Below are 20,978 nucleotides of genomic sequence, written 5' to 3'. Positions count from 1 at the left end.
CGTTCCGACCCTCAGGCCCGCCCGAGTGCGCGTGTGCAGCGGTTGCCCTGGAGACCAGGGAAGCGTTGGGTCGCCAAAGACGCGGGCTCCGGTGGCCTGGTGGGCTAGGGTCCATAGCTATCCCGCAGAACCGGACTCCCACTGCTACGGGGTGTTCGGTATTTCCGAAATAAACATGCACCCCGAGGCCTCAGAGCCTGTGGTGGACGGGGTAGCGGAGCAGGAGTGCGCGCAGGAGCCTGGTGTGGAGGAGTCGGCTGGTGACCACGGGAACGCAGGCGAAGGTGGCCGCAAGGAAGGTGCCGACCACCGCCCCAGGGAGGCGAGGGGGGCGACGGGCTGTGCCCAGCACCACATACCTGGTCTTCACAGCCAGCAGTAACCGTAATAATAATAACAGGGTCTTCCCTGGCGGTCCAGTGGTTAAGACTCCAAGCTTCCACTGCTGGTGGCATGGGTTTCCATCCCTGGTCGGGGAACTAAGATCCCGCATGCCACAAGACGCGGCCAAAAAAATAATAACAGCAGCGGCCCACGCTTACTGAAGGTTGTGTACCATGCACTCATCACATTACAACCATAGGCCAGCCCTCTGCGTTAGGCACTCCTCTTGCCAGGTCAGACAGTTAATTTACCTGGAACTTAAAGAAGTTAAAGAACTTGCTCCAAACAGATTACCCTCAGCCAGTCAATGATAGAACAGACTCGTGCTTGGACAGTTTGACGCCAAGAGCCCAAGCCCTCACCCAAGACACCATTCCCCTCACAGCCCAACTTTTGAATGTATCCCTTCATTGCTTTCATCATGTAAGATCAAAGGCTCTCTCTCCCTCTGGATGGCAAGCTATGTCAGGGCAGACACCCCAAATGAACTGGCAGTGTCCAGTTCAGTGCCTGATCTGTGGTGGACAGAGTGAATGACGAGCTGGTGTTTCTGGGATCACCTGATGACTCCTCACCAAAGTTTTCCTTAATAGGCTTAGAAGATAGCCTCTCCTGTTGCTTGGCTTCAATCATAAGGGAAACCTTTTAGGGACTGATAAACTGCTTGATTTGTTTCATTTTTTTTAACCCAGCCAACAATTGTAATCAATGACTGTCCAGGCAAGCCCTGTATGAGTTGCTATAGGGAAGCCATGTTGTGCTATGGACACACATATGTTTGGAGCAAGTTACTCTGGGTTCACACTACTACTCTGCAACTTGCCAGTTTTATGGTGGTTTGCCCAGAGCTTAACCTCTCTCTAGGGCAGTCTCATCTTCCGCAAGCTGGGATAGTTATAATTAGAGTGACTTGCATACAGTGGGTCAGTAATGGTAGTTTTGGTATTAATATAACCAATCAATTATTATATATATTGAGCACCTATTCTTTATTGTGCTTCCCTTGTAGCTCAACTGGTAAAGAATCCACCTGCAATGCAGGAGACCTGGGTTCGATCCCTGGGTTGGGAAGATCCCCTGGAGAAGAGAAAGGCTACCCCCTCCAGTATTCTGGCCTGGATAATTTCATGGACTGTATAGTGCATGGGGTCGCAAAGAGTCAGACACGAATGAGTGACTTTCACACTCATACACATTCTTTTTTTTTTCATTTATTTTTATTAGTTGGAGGCTAATTACTTTACATCATTGCAGTGGTTTTTGTCATACATTGAAATGAATTAGCCATGGATTTACATGTCATACACATTCTTTATTACCCCAAACTATCATCTAGTGCCTCTTGCAGCTGGGCATTGTATGCAGTGGGGAATGGGAAACTGTAAGACACAGTCCCACACACACAATGTTTAATCTCTAGGTAGTCCACAGGGACACCCAGAGAGCAGCAGCAAACAGCCCTTAAGATTAAACGCATTGGGGGACTTCCCTGGTGGTCCACTGGCTAAGACTCCACACTCCCAATACAGGAGACCCGGGTTCAACCCCTGGTCAGAAAACTAGATCTCACAATACCACAGCTAAAGATCCCACCTGCCACAATGAAGATTGAAGATCTCACATGCCACAACTAAGATCCAGCGCAAATAAATATTTCTAAATATAAAGAAAACATTTCAGATATATTTGATGTTTTTGCCTTCAGTTCAGTTCAGTTCAGTTCAGTCGCTCAGTCGTGTCCGACTCTTTGTGACCCCATGAACCGCAGCACGCCAGGCCTCCCTGTCCATCACCAACTCCCAGAGTCTACCCAAACCCATGTCCATCGAGTGGGTGATGCCATCCAGCCATCTCATCCTCTGTTATCCCTTTCTCCTCCTGCCCCCAGTCCTTCCCAGCATTAGGGTCTTTTCCAATGAGTCAACTCTTCGCATGAGGTGGCCAAAGTATTGGAGTTTCAGCTTCAACATCAGTCCTTCCAATGAACACCCAGGACTGATCTCCTTTAGGATGGACTGGTTGGATCTTCTTGCAGTCCAAGGGACTCTCAAGGGTCTTTTCCAACACCACAGTCCCATTCCATTTTCCTCTCTAGAATTTTGTGTGGATTGTTTCAGTCATGTCTGTCTCTCTCTTTCCCTATCTGTGCATTCTATTGCAAGGTAGAATAATGACCTATTGCTTTATTTAACCTGTCCCTGTGAATGGACATTTGCATTGTTAAGTGGTTTTGGCTATTACAAATAATGCAGAAGTGGGTATGTTTGCACACATCCGCTTGTCCATCTGTACAAGAGGTGTTATCAACGATCTGCCTAGAAGTGAAATTCTCATAATCCTTATCAATGCTTTAAAAATTGTGATACATTTAAAGAGTACTGATTCTACACTAAAAGCAGACAATTATTCATCAAGTTGAAGTAGAGGGAAATTTTTTTTATACTCTTCTTGCTCTCTATAGAACCAGTCTCTTATTTTACAGAAATGAATGATCCTAAGGAAACGTGTGTGGGTCCTTCGAACACTTCTTATCTCAGTGAGCAGAAACAGAGTGGTGACAGCTGGTCAGATGGTCGCTTAGCACACCAAACAGACGACAAGGAAGATGGTGGCACCAGGTATGTGGGCACGCTGCCACCGCTCAGAGCACACTTTTACACATTAAGGTGGATGTTATGATCACCCCTTTGTCCAGATAAAGAAACTGGGGCTCATGAAGATTAACTAGACAGCCCCTTGTCTGAGAATTAGTAGCAGAGTCAGGATGGTTAGTTAGTTATGCCTCTGCATAACTAACTGCAATCTAACTGCAATCTATTAAACTTTAATGCCAAACCTGGAGAGAGGCACGCATTAGGACTTCTTGATGACACAAAGGTATTTCTATGAGAACATACGCTGCAGTTTTTAAGAATGCTGAAAGTCACAATATTGGATGAGGCCCTGAAAACTATAAACAAGCAAGCAGTGTCATCAGGCATACAGAAGGTTGTGGAATTTGGAGACGGAATGGATGTGAAGAATTTATGGGATAGATCTTAGAGCTGACAAACTGAAATCAATTTCTCATTCATGTTTTTCATTCAACAGAATGACTAAAAAGTTTCTGCAAAAGCTTTGCAAGCAGCACAAGCTTTACATTACCCCAGCACTGAATGATACGCTGTATTTACACTATAAAGGTAAGGATCGGGTGGAGGAGGTACCTCAAGTCAGATGGAAAGACCCTAGTGGTATAAAAAATTTCTCACAGGGATCATCTAGAGTTCTTACATTTAAGTAGAAATTTCAAGGTTTAGTGGAGATGCATGGGAAAGCAATAACATTTCTTGGAAGAAAGAGTCTTATGTGACCAGAATTTATATGAGTTCCAGGGAAACATACTGGCATCTTTTATTTGTATTTGCCCTTTAGCAAATACAAATACTCATAGTTTCCCAAACCACTAACTACTTGTAAATATTCTGCACTTGGGAGGGACACATTGTGAAGGACTGTGGTGGTGTCCAATGGTCACATGTCAACTTAAGTTCAAGTTCATAAACAGGGCTTTTCCTCACGGTGACAAAGCAGAGCAATAACTCCTAGTTGATGCTGAATTTGGGATGGCTAACCTGCTTCATTGGGCCATCCACATGGCCTTTTATTCAGTAAATGTTTACTGAGAGCGTTCTGTGGGCCGGCACAGGGCACAGTGCTAGAGATACAAAGATGGATATGCTGAGGATGCTCTTGGTGTCTTGGGGGACAGGTCGGCCACCATGAGACGATTCACACTGTGCCAGGGAGATTCACAGAGGGCTCCAGCCACACATATCCTTTAAAGGTGGGGAAGGACCCCTAGCTGGTCTCCTCACATCCACATTGCCCCCTCCAAAACCCTCCACTCGGTATCTAGGTGTGGCAGTGATGAGATGACATAGGAGGGCAGACCCCAGGGGCCCGTATTTAAGAGGTGGGAAGAAGAGGGAAGAGAGGTGCCTATATTATCTACTGCTGTCTAACAAATTAACCCCACGCCTCTCAACTTAAGAAATTACTATTTGATACTATTTCTGAGGGTCAGGAACCTGGGAATGATTTAGTCGGGTTGTTCTACCTCACCGTTGTTTTCAACCTTTTTTCATCAAAACTTTTTTGGTTTGAAACTTCCCTGGTGGTCCCAGTGACTAAGATTCTGCACTCCCAGCACTGGGTGCCTGGGTTCAATCCCTGGTCAGGGAACTAGATCCCACATGCCACAACTAAGAGTTCACATGCCACAGCTGAGACCCAGCACAGCCAAATAAAATATTTTTTTTTAAAAACACAAACTTCTGGTTAAAACTTTCAGGCAACCAAATGACTTTCAAAATATTTGGCAACAGCAGATGAACCATGAAGTACAAATCTATAATGAGTTACTCAAGGAAACAAAAATGTTGGTTTTCCTCTCCTTAAACGTGGCTCATAAAACTGAACCATACCAGAAAGCCAGACCCAAAGTTTGCACTGGCTTCAGGTACTGCTGGATTTTCTCACCTCATTCTTCACGAGGCTGCCTCTGCCCCTTCTGAAGCCCTGCGTTCCCTTGTGCTCATTCATTTCAGGCAGGGCACCTGCCTCACTCCCACCCACTCCCAGGCGAGAAGGGAAGTTAGGTTCCACCCTACCAGGCTGGCAATTCTCACAGAGAGTTACCTCTATCCAGTGGAGCCAGCCAGAGCTCCCCAGGGTTCCTGAATGTTGCCCCATGTGGTTCAGCACGACCAGCTCCCTGCAGAGAGCCATGGGGAAAGGATCAGGACAGGGTGTTCTCAAAGAGGTGGTGGTTTGCCTGAGGAGGGACGTGTGGATGCTGGACGTGTGTGCCTGCGTGCTGAGTCACATCAGTCGTGTCTGACTCTTTGTGACCCCATGGACCCTAGCCCACCAGGCTTCTCTGTGCATTGGATTCTCCAGGCAAGAATACTGGAGTGGGTTGCCATTTCCTTCTCCAAGACGGATAGGCATGAAAGACGGTAAAACCGGTGCCTCTGTGTGTGTGGAAGCCCAGCCAATACTTCCGTCCTCCCCACCAGGCTTTGACCGCATCGAGAACCTGGAAGAGTACACGGGGCTGCGCTGTCTCTGGCTGGAGTGCAACGGCATCCAGAAAATCGAGAACCTTGAGGCCCAGACGGAACTGCGCTGCCTCTTCTTACAAGTGAACTTGCTCCATAAGATCGAGAACCTAGAACCTTTGCAGAAACTGGATGCTCTCAACATCAGCAACAACTACATCAAGACCATCGAAAACCTCTGTAAGAAGGACCCGCCGTGGTGGGGGCGGGGGGGGGTGCCGGGGAGGTTGTTCTCCAGACCCATGGCCACCACCGGCCCCTGTAGGAGGGTCTTAACATTTTCTTTGCTGCCCATGTCGCTCACCTCTGTCCCCTCCCCCTTCCAGCCTGCCTGCCGGTCCTGAACACACTCCAGATGGCGCACAACCACTTAGAGACCGTGGAGGACATTCAGCATCTCAGGGAGTGTGCCAGACTCTGTGTCCTTGACCTTTCCCACAACAAGCTGAGCGACCCCGGGATCCTGAGTGTTCTCGAGAGCATGCCTGACTTGGTAAACAAACAGAAAGAAAGAAACCCGCACACCCGAGACTTCCCTGATGGTCCAGTGGTTATGACTCAGAGCTTCCAGGGCAGGGAACATGGGTTCAGTCCCTGGTCAGGGCAGATCCTGCATGCTGTATGGTGCGGAGTGGAGGGTGGGGGACACACCCACGGACACAGCTTGTGTCACCTTGGGTTCTGTAGACGGCGAATCTCTTTTCTTCTCCCCTCTCTCCCTCCCTCCCGCTTCCCTTCTCCCCACCTTCTGAACACCCATCACACTTTTCCCCTCTATTTTTAGCTGCCATGTTTTAAATGCCAGATGTGTCGTTTCACCTACAATTTCAGTGTGTATTCCTGACAGATAAGGACTTTTTAAAAGCATCATTACAGTACTATTATTATACCTAAAATAGTATTGGAATGACAGTTAATACCCAGTCTATGTTCAGTTTTCCCCATTTGCCTCAAGCATGTGTTTTGACCATTGGATTCAGTTCAGTTCAGTTGAGTTTCTCAGTCATGTCCAACTCTTTGCAACCCCACAGACCACAGCACACCAGGCTTCCCTGTCCATCACCAACTCCCAGAGCTGACTCAAACTCATGTCCATTGAGTCGATGTTGTCATCCAACCATCTCATCCTCTGTCGTCCCCTTCTCCTCCTGCCTTCAATCTTTCCCAGCATCAGGGTCTTTTCCAATGAGTCAGCTCTTCGTATCAGGTGGTCAAAGTATTGGAGTTTCAGCTTCAACATCAGTCCTTCCAATGAATACTCAGGATTGATCTCCTTTAGGATGAACTGGTTGGATCTCCTTGCAGTCCAAGAGAATCTCAAAAGTCTTCTCCAACACCACAGTTCAAAAGCATCAATTCTTCGGCACTCAGACTTCTTTATAGTCCAGCACTCACATCCATACATGACTACTGGAAAAACCATAGCCTTGACTAGACAGATCTTTGTTGGCAAAGTAATGTCTCTGCTTTTTAATACGCTGTCTAGGTTGGACATAACTTTCTTTTCAAGGAGTAAGCATCTTTTAATTTCATGGCTGCAGTCACCATCTGCAGTGATTTTCGAGCCCCCAAAATAAAGTCAGCCACTATTTCCACTGTTTCTCCATCTATTTGCCATGAAGTGATGGGACTGGATGCCATGATCTTAGTTTTCTGAATGTTGAGCTTTAAGACCATCGGATGGTGCCAATCCAAACCAGACCCACACATCATATTTGGATTATGCATCTCATCACAGCCCTCCCCACTTGTCTCTTTCTCTCCCCTCCCCCACCCCCCACCATGAACCATCTGAAGAAACCCGGTCCTTCTGGTTGTCAGCCACACCCTGGATTCAGTCAACTGCATTCTCATGGTGTGGTCTAATGTGTTCTGCTGTCTCCAGTATCTCCTGTAAAATGATGATGGAGCCAGAGGCCTGGTCAGATCCAGGCTCATAATATAACCCTGAGGTCAGCTGTGGCATCAGTCAGGGCACGTGTAATGCCTGGTTGCCTCTTGTTGTGACTTTAAGCGTCACTAGTGGGTTTGGCTGCTGTCTGTCTGATCCAGCTTCAGTCTGATCCAGCACTCAGCCTCCCTTCCCCCGACTGTTCCGACAGCTCCCAGGCACGCTGCCTTCCTGTATGAGTTCATTAGCAGTCGCTCAGGGATCATATTCTAATTCCCTTACCCCTTCTGCCTTTCTTAGCGGCGATGCTTCCGCAAAGAGCACTTTTGCTCATCAACAATTTACATCCCTAATGTAAAGTGCATGCAGAAAACACTGGGATGAACGCTTCTTTGTTTTTCTTTTTATGTTATCAGTTTTCAGAGAAATGAATCCAGACCCTAGTGACCTCTAAAGATGAAAGTGAAGGGTTTTTCTTTATCACCGTGGACAGATAGATTTAAAGATACAGTATTTGGAGTGACTTAACCTGTCATTTTAATTTGGGGTGCTTGAATGTTCCCATCTTCTACCGTGGCAACCCCTGCAGGCAGCTCCTGTATCCTCTGGCCTCAACTCCAGCAGCCTGGGACAATTTCCTTGCTTTTCAGTGTATATGTGTTGTCATGTGTACTAGGAAAAAAGATTTTCCAAATAGCATACGAAAACCCTCAGTTCACTGTTTCCTGCTTAGGGCATGGGTAAGCAAGGGAAAAGTGAATCCATTTAAAAGAAAACATTAAGGAAAGCATCAGTTCAGTTCAGTTCAGTGGCTCAGTCACATCTGACTCTTCGTGACCCCATGGAATGCAGCACACCAGGCCTCCCTGTCCATCACCAACTCCCGGAGTTTACTCAAACTTATGTCCATTGAGTCAGTGATGCCATCCAACCATCTCATCCTCTGTTGTCCCCATCTTCTCCCACGTTCAATCTTTCCCAGTATCAGGGTCCTTTCCAGTGAGTCAGTTCTTCGCATCAGGTGGCCAAAGTATTGGAGTTTCAGCTTCAGCCTCAGTCCTTTCAATGAATATTCAGGCCTGATTTCCTTTAGGATGGACTGGTTGGATCTCCTTGCAGTCCAAGGGACTCTCAAGAGTCTTCTCCAACACCACAATTCAAAAGCATCAATTCTTCAGCGTTCAGCCTTCTTTATAGTCCAACTCCCATATCCATACATGACTACTGGAAAAACCATAGCCTTGACTAGACAGTCCTTTGTTGACAAAGTAATGTCTCTGCTTTTTAATATGCTGTCTAGGTTGGTCATAACTTTTCTTCCAAAGAACAAGCATCTTTTAATTTCATGGCTGCAGTCACCATCTACAGTGATTTTGGAGCCCCCCAAAATAAAGTCTGTCACTGTTTCCATTGTTTCCCCATCTATTTGCCGTGAAGTGATGGGACCAGATGCCATGATCTTAGTTTTCTCCTTGTTGAGTTTTAAGCCAGTTTTTTCACGCTCCTCTTTCACTTTTCATCAAGAGTCTCTTTAGTTCTTCTTCGCTTTCTGCTGTAAAGGTGGTGTCAGCTGCATATCTGAGGTTGTTGATATTAGGAAGGCAGAGCTCAGGAGTATTCTGCAGAGCAGCCTGGCACCAAGAACTAGTTTAACATTCACAGTCACCAGCGTATAGCGTGACAACACACAGGTGAATTTTCTGGGGGGCCTGGCTATCATAACAAAGTACCATGCTGGGTGTTTTAAACAATAGAAATTTATTTTCTCATGATTCTGGAGGCTAGAAGTCCTAAATCAAGGTGTGGGGCAGGCTTGCTTTCTCCCAAGGCCTCTCTCCTTGGCATGTAGATGATCATCTTCTCCCTGAGTCCTCACGTGGCCTTCACAGTCCGTGTCCCAATCTCCTCTTCGTTCAAGGACCTATGGGATCAGGGCTCACCCTAGTGACATCATTTAATCTTGATCACCTCTTCTAAGACCCTGTCTCCAAATGCAGGCCCATTCTGAGGCTCTGGGGTTAGGATTGCAGCAGATGAGTTTGCTGCAGGCGAGGGTTAGGGGAGAAGTAATTCAACCCATAACAGTCTGTCTCTGGCTGTCTTCTGGTGGCTTCTACGTTCTCCACACACACACACACACACACACACACACGCACACGTGCACAGCCGTTTAGTGCCTGCCCCTGGGGCGCACTGCTCCTCACAGCCAGCCCTGCAGGACAGGTCACTCGAACATGTGACAAGAACCATGATGGCCAGATGAGAACGAAGTTTGGAAAATGCTAAACTAACCAGTTCACAATATATTTATTTTGTCCAACAACAAAAGGCACTTTAGATATAAAAACCATTTCACCAGTTTAGGCAAACCCATTTTAAATGCTTCACCCACATGTCACCTTGACGGCTCCCCTTCCTGGAGAGGGGGTGACAGGATTTAAGGATGGGGGGACGGCACACTGGCACTGCTCTGTCCCTCTGCTGGCCCAGGCTTGACATCCAGGAGACCTGTAAGCCTGACAAGGAGGGGCCTCGGGGTAGCTGAGAGGGCGCTCTGCATCCTGTCCCCTTAGTCACCATCTCTTATCTGTCCAGCCGCTGTGTGCATTTTCTTAAAACAGGCCCTGGCCAGGAAGGACAGAAAAGCAATCGATCAGAGATTAATTCCAGTAAAAGAGATTGGGCGAGCAAAATCAGCTGCCCTCGGGAAAGGCTCCAGGAGGGTTTTCCAGCACTATTCTGGAAGGACAGTGAGAGTTTAAGTACAAGTTCAGGTAGAAAAAGGGACGCCCGACTCTCAGGACGGTTCTGCTGGCGTTCTGACGCCTCAGCAGCAGTGACAGCCCCGGCTTCTCTGAGACTGTCCTCAGGATCTCATGCCGACACTCCCTGTCTTTGTATTTCTTCTCAGCGCAACGCGCAGGTGAGATGTTTTAGTTACATCTGTTTCTCAGTGCCTAACGTGGTTCTGCCTGTGTGCTTCCAGCGTGTGCTGAATCTGATGGGGAACCCGGTGATTAAGAACATCCCCAACTACCGAAGGACACTCACCGTCCGGCTAAAACACTTAACATACCTGGATGACAGACCAGTTTTTCCCAAGGACAGGTAAGGGAGCAAAAAGTCTTTTAATAACACTACGTAACAGTTGAGCATGCTCAACAGGTAAGTTTTAGAATTTTCTGATTTTTGAGCATTCCCACACGTCTGTTATATATTCCAGTGAGGTAAGTTTAATGGCTTACATGACTGTTTATAACAGAAAATTCCCTGTTTTGAGCACTTATTCATAGATTTTTTTTTCATAATCCTTTGATAATTATCCTTCTGTATAAAGTCTCTGATCTCATGGCTGGTTATTTCCTTAGTGTGGAATTCTGAGTTGTATTGCTGGATTAAAGACTGTAGTTTAAGACTTTTAAAAGGCACTTATAGTTTCTAGAATGTTTGTATCATTTATAACTTTCCCAGACACAGCCATGTTAAAAAAAAAAAACAAACTTAGCCAGGTTAATTGGTGAGTGAAGATAGTACATCATTTACATTTTGGGGTAATGGATGAAGTTGATAGTTTTTACCACCTTTGTTGGACATTTAAAATTTCCTTCTCTGTGAGTATTGCATTCATGACCTCTTTCCAATTTCCTTTTGGGGAGATTTTTCTTATTGATTCATAAGTAATTATCGCTCAATCATTTCTGACTCTTTGAGACCCATGACTGTAGCCCACCAGGCTCCTCTGTCCATGAGATTTCCCAGGCAAGAATACTGGAGTGGGTTGCTATTTCCTTCTCCAGGGGATCTTCCCAACCCAGGGATCAAACCTGGGTCTCCTGCATTGCAGGCAGATTCTTTACCATCTGAACTAGCAGGGAAGCTCTGTTTCATTAAGAGCTCTTTGAATATCAAGAATATTGAACCCGGGGCTGCCATGTGTGTATCATCACTGCTTTGATCTGGGTTTTTAATTTAGCTTTTGATTGAGGCCACTATTCATTCCAGCTTAGAATAATACCTCAGTAACTGGGATGGCCTGAAAGGAAGTGCAATCTGAAGCTTGAATTACCCAACATTTAAACACACACATGAACTCACAAATTTTAGTCAAACTAACACAAATTTCAAAGGGAGAGCCTCCACACGGACCAGGTGAGACAGCCAGGATCCCTGCTTGTGTGCAGTTGGTCTGAGATGCTCCCAGCTCCCTGGCACCCAGCCCTGGGCGTTAAGACAGACAGCAGGTGGGCAGGGCCTAGGAGCGGACCGCAAAGCCAGCTCTGCAGCTGCGGATCCTATGCCCTAGTCAAGCTTGCCAACCTCCCCAGCCTCAGGCTGTCTCTGGAAAGTGGAGACAAAACCGACCTCGTGGTCTTTGTGAGTATCTGTTAGTATCAGGTGGGACTCAGGCAGGAGCTCTAGGCTGTCCCAGGGCGGGAGGTGGGGCAGGGAATGTGAGCTCTCTGCTGCACCCTGCGGCAGCACCCACCAGCAGGAACGTGTAAGAGCTGGGCCCTTTGCAGGGAGACCCCTGCCCTGGATGACGTAGCAGGACTCCTCTTCAAGAGCCGGTTTCACTTGGGTTTGAAGCCTCATTCCAGCACTCTCCAGCTGTTCCACACTGGGTCCTTGACCTTCTCTCAACCTGGGATGCTCTTCACAGGTGTTTGTTCACCTGTCACCTTCTGAAGATCTCCATGACCAGCCACCTATCTAAGCCACACCTTTGCCTCTTCCATCTAGTGTTTCTTTAGTCTGATTTCTTTTTGTAGGACACATCTACCTCTGACATACCTGTTTACTCTTTTAGAGTCTCTTTCCCCATAAAAGGGCAGGTCTAGTAGAGAAAGCATCTCTCATGTTAACCTGCTTATCTCTGGCCCCTAGAACAGTTTGCTCACTTCAAGTGTTCAATTCAATGGCTTTTCAGTATATTCAGAGTTGTCCAACCACCCCCACAATCAATTCTAGAATATTTTTATCACTGCCAAAAGTAACCCTTACTTATTAGCAGTCATTCCCCAACCCACCTCTGACAGCCCCAACAACCACAAAGCTACTTTCTGTCTCCGTGGATTAGACTACTCTGGACATTTCAGATGCTCTGTGCTGTGTGATGAGTCCTGTTCAACTCTTTGTGACCCGTGGACTATCGCCCACCAGGCTTATCTGTCCATGAAATTTTTCAGGCAAGAGTGTGGGAGTTGCCATTTCCTCCTCCAGGGGATCTTCCCAACTCAGAGATCAAACCCATTATCTCTTGTGTCTCCTGCATTGGCAGGCTCAGATCTACCACTGAGCCAATATGGATTTGCCTACTCAGGACATTTCATATAGATGAAGTCACATGATACGTGGTCTTTTGTGACCGGCTTCTTTCACTGGGCATATTTTTAAGGTTCACCCACATTGCAGCGTGCATCAGTAAATTCTTCCAAAATAACACAGTGAAATAATTTCCTGTTTGGGCAGGCCATGTTTTATCAGCTGAGGGACATTTGGGTTGCTTCCACTTTTTGACTGTTGTGAACAGTGCTGCTATCAATATTCGTGTGCAGGTGTATGTGTGTGTGTGGACATTTGTTCTCAACTCAGTTGAGTAAATACTTGGGAGCACGATTGCTGGATTATACAGTAACATGATCTTTGCTTTGGAATTGGCAAACTGTCTCCCAAGGTGGCTGCGCCAGTTTGCCTTCCCACCAGCCACGAAGGAGCACTCCTGTCGCCCCACATCCTCCGGGCTTTGGTGGTGTCAGCGCTGTGGATTTTAGCCGTTCCATTGGGTGTCAAGTGGCAGCGTCTCACTGGTTAGGTTTGTGCTCTCCTGACGTCACCCAATGATGAGCTTATTTGCTACCTAACTTCTTGGTGAGAGGCCCAGTTCTTTTGTCCACTTTTAAAACACTTTATATGTTTTAGATAACAAGCCGTCTAGCAGTTCACTTTCTTCCAAGTGTTGTCTCCCCATGCAGTTTCTTTTAACCTTTGCCCACCTTTAGGTTGTGCTGACTTTGTGTGAGCTGTAATAGGTCTCTATATAGTCTAGATACAACCTCCAGTTAGGTATCTGATTTGCAGACATTTTCTCACTTTCTGTGGATTCTTTTATTTGTGGGATTCTTTACATGACACCCCTTTTTAATTTTGGTGAAGTTCATTTTCTCCATTTGTTTTCTTTTGTCATGCGTGCTCTTGGCCTTATAGCCAGTCGGGCTTTGCAAACCGCTAGAACTTTCAAGATGAAACTATGCCTCTGTTAGCAAGTCTTCTTACAGTCATATGCCTTCTGTGCCTTTAGTTTGATTTGGGGGGCAAAGAGCAAGTTTGGTCAGAGAGTGTATGTTTTGGATTTACTGTTAACCTGTGACAGTTCAGACCAGCCCCCCGACTTCTGGGGTCTGGGGTTTGTTTTTTTGTTTTTAATCCTCCTAAACAGAGCTTGTGCCGAGGCCTGGGCCCGAGGAGGGTATGCGGCCGAGAAGGAGGAGAGACAGCAGTGGGAGATGAAAGAGCGAAAGAAGATCACGGACAGCATTGAGGCCTTGGCGGCCATTAGGCGCCAGGCAGAGGAGAGGAAGCGGCAGAAAGCGTGCCAGGAGCGAGGTGCTAGCGCAAGACACGGGAGGCGACCCCCCCCCCCCCCCCCCCCCCCCGAGCTCCGCTGAGATTCATTCTGGGACGGGGGTGAGGGAGGGAGCCCTTTGCTCACAGCCCTACGGATCCGTCTGCCCTCAACCTCACTTAAGGACAGTGCTCAAGGCGTGTTAATAACTAAGAACCCCGTCTTCCTCTTACACGCAGCAGGAAAGAGTCAGGGGCTCTGTGTGTACCTTTTTTTTTTTTTTTTTTGTCTTGTGGGATCTTAGGTCCCCGACCAGGGATCAAACCCTCACCCCCTGCAGTGGAAGCAAGGCGTCTTAACCCCTGGACCAAGGAAGTCCTCCATGTGTACTTTTAAATGACACTTAGTGTTTTTCACCTAATTACAAACTGTGACTACGCTACACATAGAAAACATAGAGAAGCAAGGGTCATCACAGAATTGCAGCAAGAACTTCTCAGTGTTCAGTGTGAGCGTTTCCTGGCTTTTCCTCATGAGTGTAGTGCATACTTTTTTTTTAATAGAAGAAAGTGGCACAGCTCTATTGCTTTCTGCCCACTCACATTCCCATATAATAGACGTTCTCCTGCAGTATGCATTTTTCCCCCTCTTCCAACATTTAATTTGGACATTGTTCAAACAGTGGTCAAATGAACACCTGTGTCATCTCCTCACGTCGAGTGTTGATTAACATTTTGGCGCAGGTGTGCGCGCGCACACCTTCCTGACCTGCTGACCTGCTTGAAAGCCAGGGCAAACATCATGGCTCTAACCCTGGTCCCTCAGCCCGCATCTCTTGAGAGCACCCCGCACCGTCTCCCAGGGGCCTGTGCGGGCAGTGCACGTGCTGGGCATCCCCCTGGTGGGCGTGCAGCCTGTTCACCCAGCACCCCGATGACTGCCCTGCCGCAGGTCCCCACTGCCCACCCTCGGCCTTCGCTGTGGGTCCTTCCTTGTCCTCCTAGGACCGTCCCAGCTCACCTGTGGACTTGTGCTCAGGAGAGGAGCCCGCGCCAGCTGGTGCTGGGGACGTGGACACCGAAGTGGAAGGAGAGGAAGAGCCTCAGGAGAAGAAAGAAACACGGCAGAAGATAGAGCAGTTTGTCAAGGAGAGCTTCGAGGCCAAGGAGGAGCTGTGCCCAGAGAAGCCAGCAGAGCCGAGCCCCCTGGAGGAGCTGCCTCTGGATGTCGGGGAGCCGCGAGGGGTGCTCCCCCCTGAGGCCCTGCCACCGAGCCCCAGAGCTGCCTGGGCAGGTAGGTGGTCGAGGACAGCACAGGTGCATTATACCTGGGGCGGCTCCCGACTGGGGGCCCCGGGCTGCCTTCTACCCTGACTGCTCAGCCTGTGAGGTGATGTCTGCACACTACCTCACAACAGGACCACGAGGGGAGCCGGGACTGCGTTTCTAGTATCAGGTCCAGCGTGGCTCAAGGAAGGGGGGTGAGACACCAACAGTGTATTTTATCCAACTCAGAACACCTAAAATATGGCTTCCCAGGTGGCACAGTAGTAAAAAAAAAAAAAAATCTGCCTGCCAAAACAGGAGACCCTGGTTTAATCCTTGGGTCAAGAAGATCTCCTGGAGGAGGAAATGGCAACCCACTCCAGTATTCTTGCCTGGAGAATCCCATGGATGGAGGAGCCTGGCAGGCTACAGTCCTTGGAGTCGCAAAGAGTCAGACTCAAGTTAGCAACTGAGCATGCACACCGAGAATATAATTTAAATCAACATGAACTTATTCATGAGATAGGTTCCTCTTTTTGACACTAAGTCTTCTAAATCCACTTCCTTGTTTCATTCTAATGGGGTGCCCTAGTGTAGCTCTTGAGTCAAACCGGGCCTGGTCAGTCCCCAAGGTGGACAGTGAACTGGTGTATCTTGAGCAGAGCAGGGTCACTCATCTCTGATGACCGAGGCTAGAGAGGAAGCAGCGGGCAGGAGCAGGAGGGAATGGGGGAAAGAGAGGAGCCCCGTCTGGGCAACCCTGCAAGGACGTCACAGGTCTCCTTGACACTCTTGCAGCAGGTGGGGCTGTGAAACTTGGCCACTGACACCATGGCCTTTCTTTCTTCATCTCCTAGTCAAGCGATCATGCTTTTCCCAAGGTTCCTGCATGTTCTGTATAGACTCTTGGCTGGAGCTTCCATCTCCAGGTTGTAGAAAGAGGGTGCTCGCTCCCTTCCCTTCCCTTCCCTTTCACACATAGCCATTTCCTCAGCTCTTGTCACAGGAGCTGGAGGTCTTCAGACCAGAGGGTTCTGTCCTTTCTCTTGGAATCCACACTAACCGCAGTTGCCTGTCTGACTGCCGTGTATGAAACAGACTCCGAGATTACTGTAACTCTGTTGTCCTTAGAATTGGCTCCCCAGACTGTGGCCACTGAAAATGCATCAGGCACAGAGCCCGATGGAGCTGAAAATCTGGAGGCCACAAGACTGGAGACGAAGGAGCAGCTCTTCATCAATGTACGTATCCCATGCATCTGCAGAGAAGCACGCACGGCATAGCCGGGGTCAGTGTCTGATCAGACACAAACCTCCTGCATCTTGAGCTCAGTGCGGCCTGTGGGCTTGCCCGTGTGGCCTCCCCTGGAGGTGCCACCCAGGCCCAGTGCTCAGCATCTGCAGTCAATAAGCTCTCCCAGGGCGGGTGGTGGGGAATCCATGCCTCTGCACCTTCAGTACTGAGAGCACTGGCCAGACGAACCCCCTTGAACTATGTCTGCGAAACTCTCGATGCATTTCCCCGTGAGAAGTTACCCTGTCAGCAGCTCGGTCTGGCCGTAGATGGAACCGCTGGGAAAGCTACGCTTAATCATCAGAGCCTTGTGTGTTCTTGGGACAGTTGCCCATATTCCTGGCCTGCCTCACATCCTGTACCTCAGGACCAATTCAGGGGGGTCACCTGACCTTGGGCCCAATCATGGCCTTGAGAACGGCCCTTCTCCCTGCAGCATGTCCGCTCTGATGACAGCCTTCCACGCCGTGCCCGCGGGAATGTGTCCCTGAGGATATGCACTTTTGGCACGACCCCTGGACACTGTGCTTTAGGGGGGTGAGGAGTCAGGGCTGGTCCCCCCACCTTTAGCTTTGCACCCTGCTTCCCCAGAGGACAGCCACCTCTCTGCCCATGAGCGAGCTCCTTCAGTTCAGACCGTGTGTGTGGTTTTGCCTGCCCTCTGCCCGCTCCCTTCATGAAACATGAAACATGAAACACTCGTGTTTCACTCCCAACTTCACAATTTCACGTGGCTCAGTAAGGTTCAATTGAGCACAGTCAGTATTCAGAGTGGTATTTCCAGTTTTCTGGGCCTAATATAGATACAACAAAAGTAGGCACTTCAGCCCTAACGTGTGAGAACCAACCATATACAGGACCCCGATGCTACGCTAACACTGACTGTTCTCCTTTTTGTCCGGTGCTACTTTAAATACCTCTTATATCGACTGATTTAACCCTTCCAGTAACACTAAGAGGTAGGTTTCATCCCCACTTTACAGAGATGGAAACTGAGAAACAAAGAGGCAGAGCACCCCGCCCAAGGCTACACAGCCAGACAGTGGTGGGGCAGGAACGGCAGCCCAGGCATCTGACTGCCTCACATGCGGGTTGTGGTGCTACAGATGAAGACACCCCAAGACACAAAACAGAAAAGCACTGCCTCCCCACCCCGGTTTTGGGCAAGGTTCGAAAGAGACTCACTTTGTGCCAGGCAGGGTCCTAGGATCTAGAACCTAGTTGTACATAGGAGGTAGATTTCCCCCAGATGAACTGGGTAACACCAAAGTGAAGTGGAGAACGAGGTGGAAATTTTTGAAACACATCACGCCTTACAAAGCCCTTTCTTTCACTGACCAGATCCAGGTACCTGGAGTGGTATGTGGAGTGTGTGTGCTGCCCGTACACGCGGCTCGAGTGTCCACGTGTGTGCTGCCCGTACACGCGGCTCGAGTGTCCGCGTGTGTGCTGCCCGTACACGCGGCTCGAGTGTCCGCGTGTGTGCTGCCCGTACACGCGGCTCGAGTGTCCACGTGTGTGCTGCCCGTACAAGCGGCTCGAGTGTCCACGTGTGTGCTGTCTGTACACGTGGCTCGAGTGTCCACGTGTGCTGGGTGTACACACGGCTCGAGTGTCCACGTGTGTGCTGCCCGTACACGCAGATTGAGTGTCCACGTGTGTGCTGCCCGTACACGCGGCTCAAGTGTCCACGTGTGTGCTGTCTGTACACGCGGCTCGAGTGTCCACATGTGCTGGATGTACACGCGGCTCAAGTGTCCACGTGTGCTGGGTGTACATGCGGCTCGAGTGTCCACGTGTGCTGGGTGTACACATGGCTCGAGTGTCCACGTGTGTGCTGCCCGTACACGTGGCTTGAGTGTCCACGTAAGAGTATGCTACATGTACACGCGGCTTGAGTGTCTAGGTTGCTTCGTGGGCCCTTCCACACTCTGTGGTTGGTTGGTGCGGTGGCCACGTCTCTTCCAAGGACTGGATGCTGAGCACACGCCCTCCTGCTGACCAGGGTCATTTCCTCTTCCAGGACCTGCCCGACTTGGAAGATGTGAATGCCGGCGAATCTCTGGGCCACCGGGATAGGGTGAGCTCCCCTGCGTCCCCGCAGTTCCACTTCCCTCCTCCTCTCCCAGCCCCGTCGATGACCAAGTATGTCAGGGAGTCGCAGGCCCTGCCTGATGCCTCACACACCCGGGACTCTCACCTCAACCTCAGGAAAGGCTTACCGCTGCTCCTTTCTCTGAGGTTTTACAACTAGACACTTGGGGGGTTTTTTGGGAACAGATCTTTTATCACTGAGCTTTAATAAGCATGTACTGCACATCATTACCTGGACTTTTTTCTGTCCTTGACGTTTCCGTGTGTTTATCTAATGAATGCCGGTGCAACAATGACACACGGTCAGGGAAAGGTGAGCGGGGAGGAGAGGGCAGGGGCCCGATGCGGACGTCTCCTGAGCTGACCTGACCCTCCCCCCAACATTACCAGAGCCCCGCGGGGCCTGAAAGAGAGAGAGGCGCCTGGGACGTAACCTCAGGGTGGGAGCTCGTGATCACAGGAAGGACACAGACACAGAACCCAGTTCTGTGGGGGCCTGACCACCAACGCAGGGCTAGGTGGCCAGTGCAGGCGCAGCCGCCAGGAGCCCGGGCTCACAGATGACTGGTTCAGGACCCAGGTGGGGGCTGGTGCAGCGGGAGCAGAGAGGGTGGGCCACTGCCCCACGGAGACCTGGCCACAGGGCTCATGACCGCCTCGGGGTGAGCGCTGTGCTCCCGGGGGCCGTCCCTGATGTGGCGCCAGAGTGTGACAGAAACGCAGAATTAGCAGTGTGCACTTTAGGGACGCTAGTGTGAAAACAGCACGGCTCAACACACCTTCTCCTTTTAACAGGAGCAGTGCTTTCCAAAGATTACAGCCATCTTGAGCCCAAGCGACAACAGTGAGCCTGATGTGGACAACATCTCACTCCTAGAGCTGGAAAACGCGTCCTCAGACACGCTTTCCAGTATATTTGCAGTCCCCAAGGACATCTCCTGGAGGGTGGAGACTGAGACGCCCTTCACAGACATACTTAAAGTGGCGCCAGAGAGGGACCCGGAAACCCAAAGGAGAGCGAGTGAGGTCCCTCGCCCACTGATTGAGGAGCTGGGCAATGATGAGGAGCCGGGCAATGATGAGCCTTCGGGGTTGCCAACCCTGCCCCCCGTCTGCGAGGGGGAAGCCGTGCCTGCCCCACGCACTGAGGACGGCAACGGGGACCTGCTTCCAGCCCCCGCTCCAGGTAATGTCCGCTGACCTTCAAGGTCACGGGCCAAAAGCTTCTTGGTGGGGAAACAGACAGTGGACCACCCAAGCCCAGAGTGGTGGCCACCTGGGCCTTTGTCGTCAGGATCCCATGTTCTCGGTGGTGGGGGGGCGTCACTCTCAACCTCTCTAGAATCGGCAGAGGCCACAAGAGCGTGTTCCCATGTGGGCGGCTTGCAGCGTTCTTGGCCAGAGAGCTGAGGAGCTACCAGGCTGCCCCCCTCCCCACCATCCCCGTGCTCGGCCCTTCCCGACCAAGGAAGGGGACCAGTGACACCACAGCTGGGAATACGGGATGAGACCAGGGCTGCAGCTGGCCCAAGGGTGGGGCTGCGCACGTGGGTGCCCAGAGCGGCACGAATGACAGATGTGCCGGCAGGGAAGGGAGCTGTGGCAGGTGCGGGCGGCGCCCACAGTGCTGGTGGGCGGGGCAGAAGAAGCCACTCTCCACACACTGCCCGGCCCGCCAGCCTGGGGGCCTGTGCCCGTGACCAGGGAGAGGCACCGTTGGGGCAGCTGGTCAGCGCCTGCTCCTCACAAGCATGCCGGGGTAGCTCCATGTGCCGAGACTATGCTCCCCGACTGCAAACCCAACGCGGGGAGCCCGTGGTGCAGACGATCCCCGCTCTGACCCACGGCGCGCAGCCGCCTCAAAGTCGGCACACAGGAAGGGGTGAGGGCTGACCATGCTTCCCCAGAACACTGAGCCACCCCTTGCCTAACTCTGTAGGAGACAGCCCTGAGAAGGATGAAGTCCAGTCTGAGGTGGAGCCCGAGGAGCGCCCGGGGTCCGAGGCAGGAGAAGACCGGGAGGACATTGAATTTGGCCTGGACTGAGCCCCGGGCAGCCCCTCCGCTCTTGTACCAGCGGGCACAGGCCCAGGCCTGACCCCCCCAGCGGGGGCGGGCTCCCCTTCCCTTCTGAGAGCTGCGGTTACCGAGGGCACGGGCCCCGGCTCCCTTCTCCCGTGGGCACAGCCCCTGTGGTATAAATGGCCCCCTGCACCCCACGCTCTAAGCCTCACACAAACCCAGTCATTTGCAGTGTAAACCATGTCATGGTATAAACATTTCAACATCCACATGGGCCCTTGTATTACTGGATTATCTAACATCTGGGTGAGTCACAGGTCATTCACTCCATCAGGTACTGAAATAAGAGCCTTTCCATTCTTCTG

At 50.2% G+C, this 20,978-nt stretch overlaps 1 protein-coding gene across 1 annotated transcript; it reads left to right on the top strand.

The window, feature by feature from the left end:
* The first annotated feature begins 19 nt into the window (after positions 1 to 19).
* Positions 20 to 20,882, top strand: DNAAF1 (dynein axonemal assembly factor 1). Its single transcript, XM_020896633.2, has 12 exons — positions 20 to 299; positions 2,867 to 3,002; positions 3,475 to 3,566; positions 5,445 to 5,666; positions 5,813 to 5,979; positions 10,364 to 10,485; positions 13,814 to 13,980; positions 14,978 to 15,232; positions 16,336 to 16,445; positions 18,521 to 18,577; positions 19,387 to 19,777; positions 20,531 to 20,882. Exons 1-12 carry the CDS (start codon positions 176 to 178, stop codon positions 20,635 to 20,637), a joined length of 1,950 nt encoding a protein of 649 aa, XP_020752292.2. The 5' UTR covers positions 20 to 175; the 3' UTR covers positions 20,638 to 20,882.
* The last annotated feature ends 96 nt before the right edge of the window (positions 20,883 to 20,978 follow it).

The sequence above is a fragment of the Odocoileus virginianus genome, chromosome 20 (genome assembly GCF_023699985.2).
Source record: "Odocoileus virginianus isolate 20LAN1187 ecotype Illinois chromosome 20, Ovbor_1.2, whole genome shotgun sequence".
Taxonomy (NCBI): Eukaryota; Metazoa; Chordata; class Mammalia; order Artiodactyla; family Cervidae; genus Odocoileus; species Odocoileus virginianus.
This window is presented reverse-complemented; position numbering and strand designations above follow the sequence as displayed.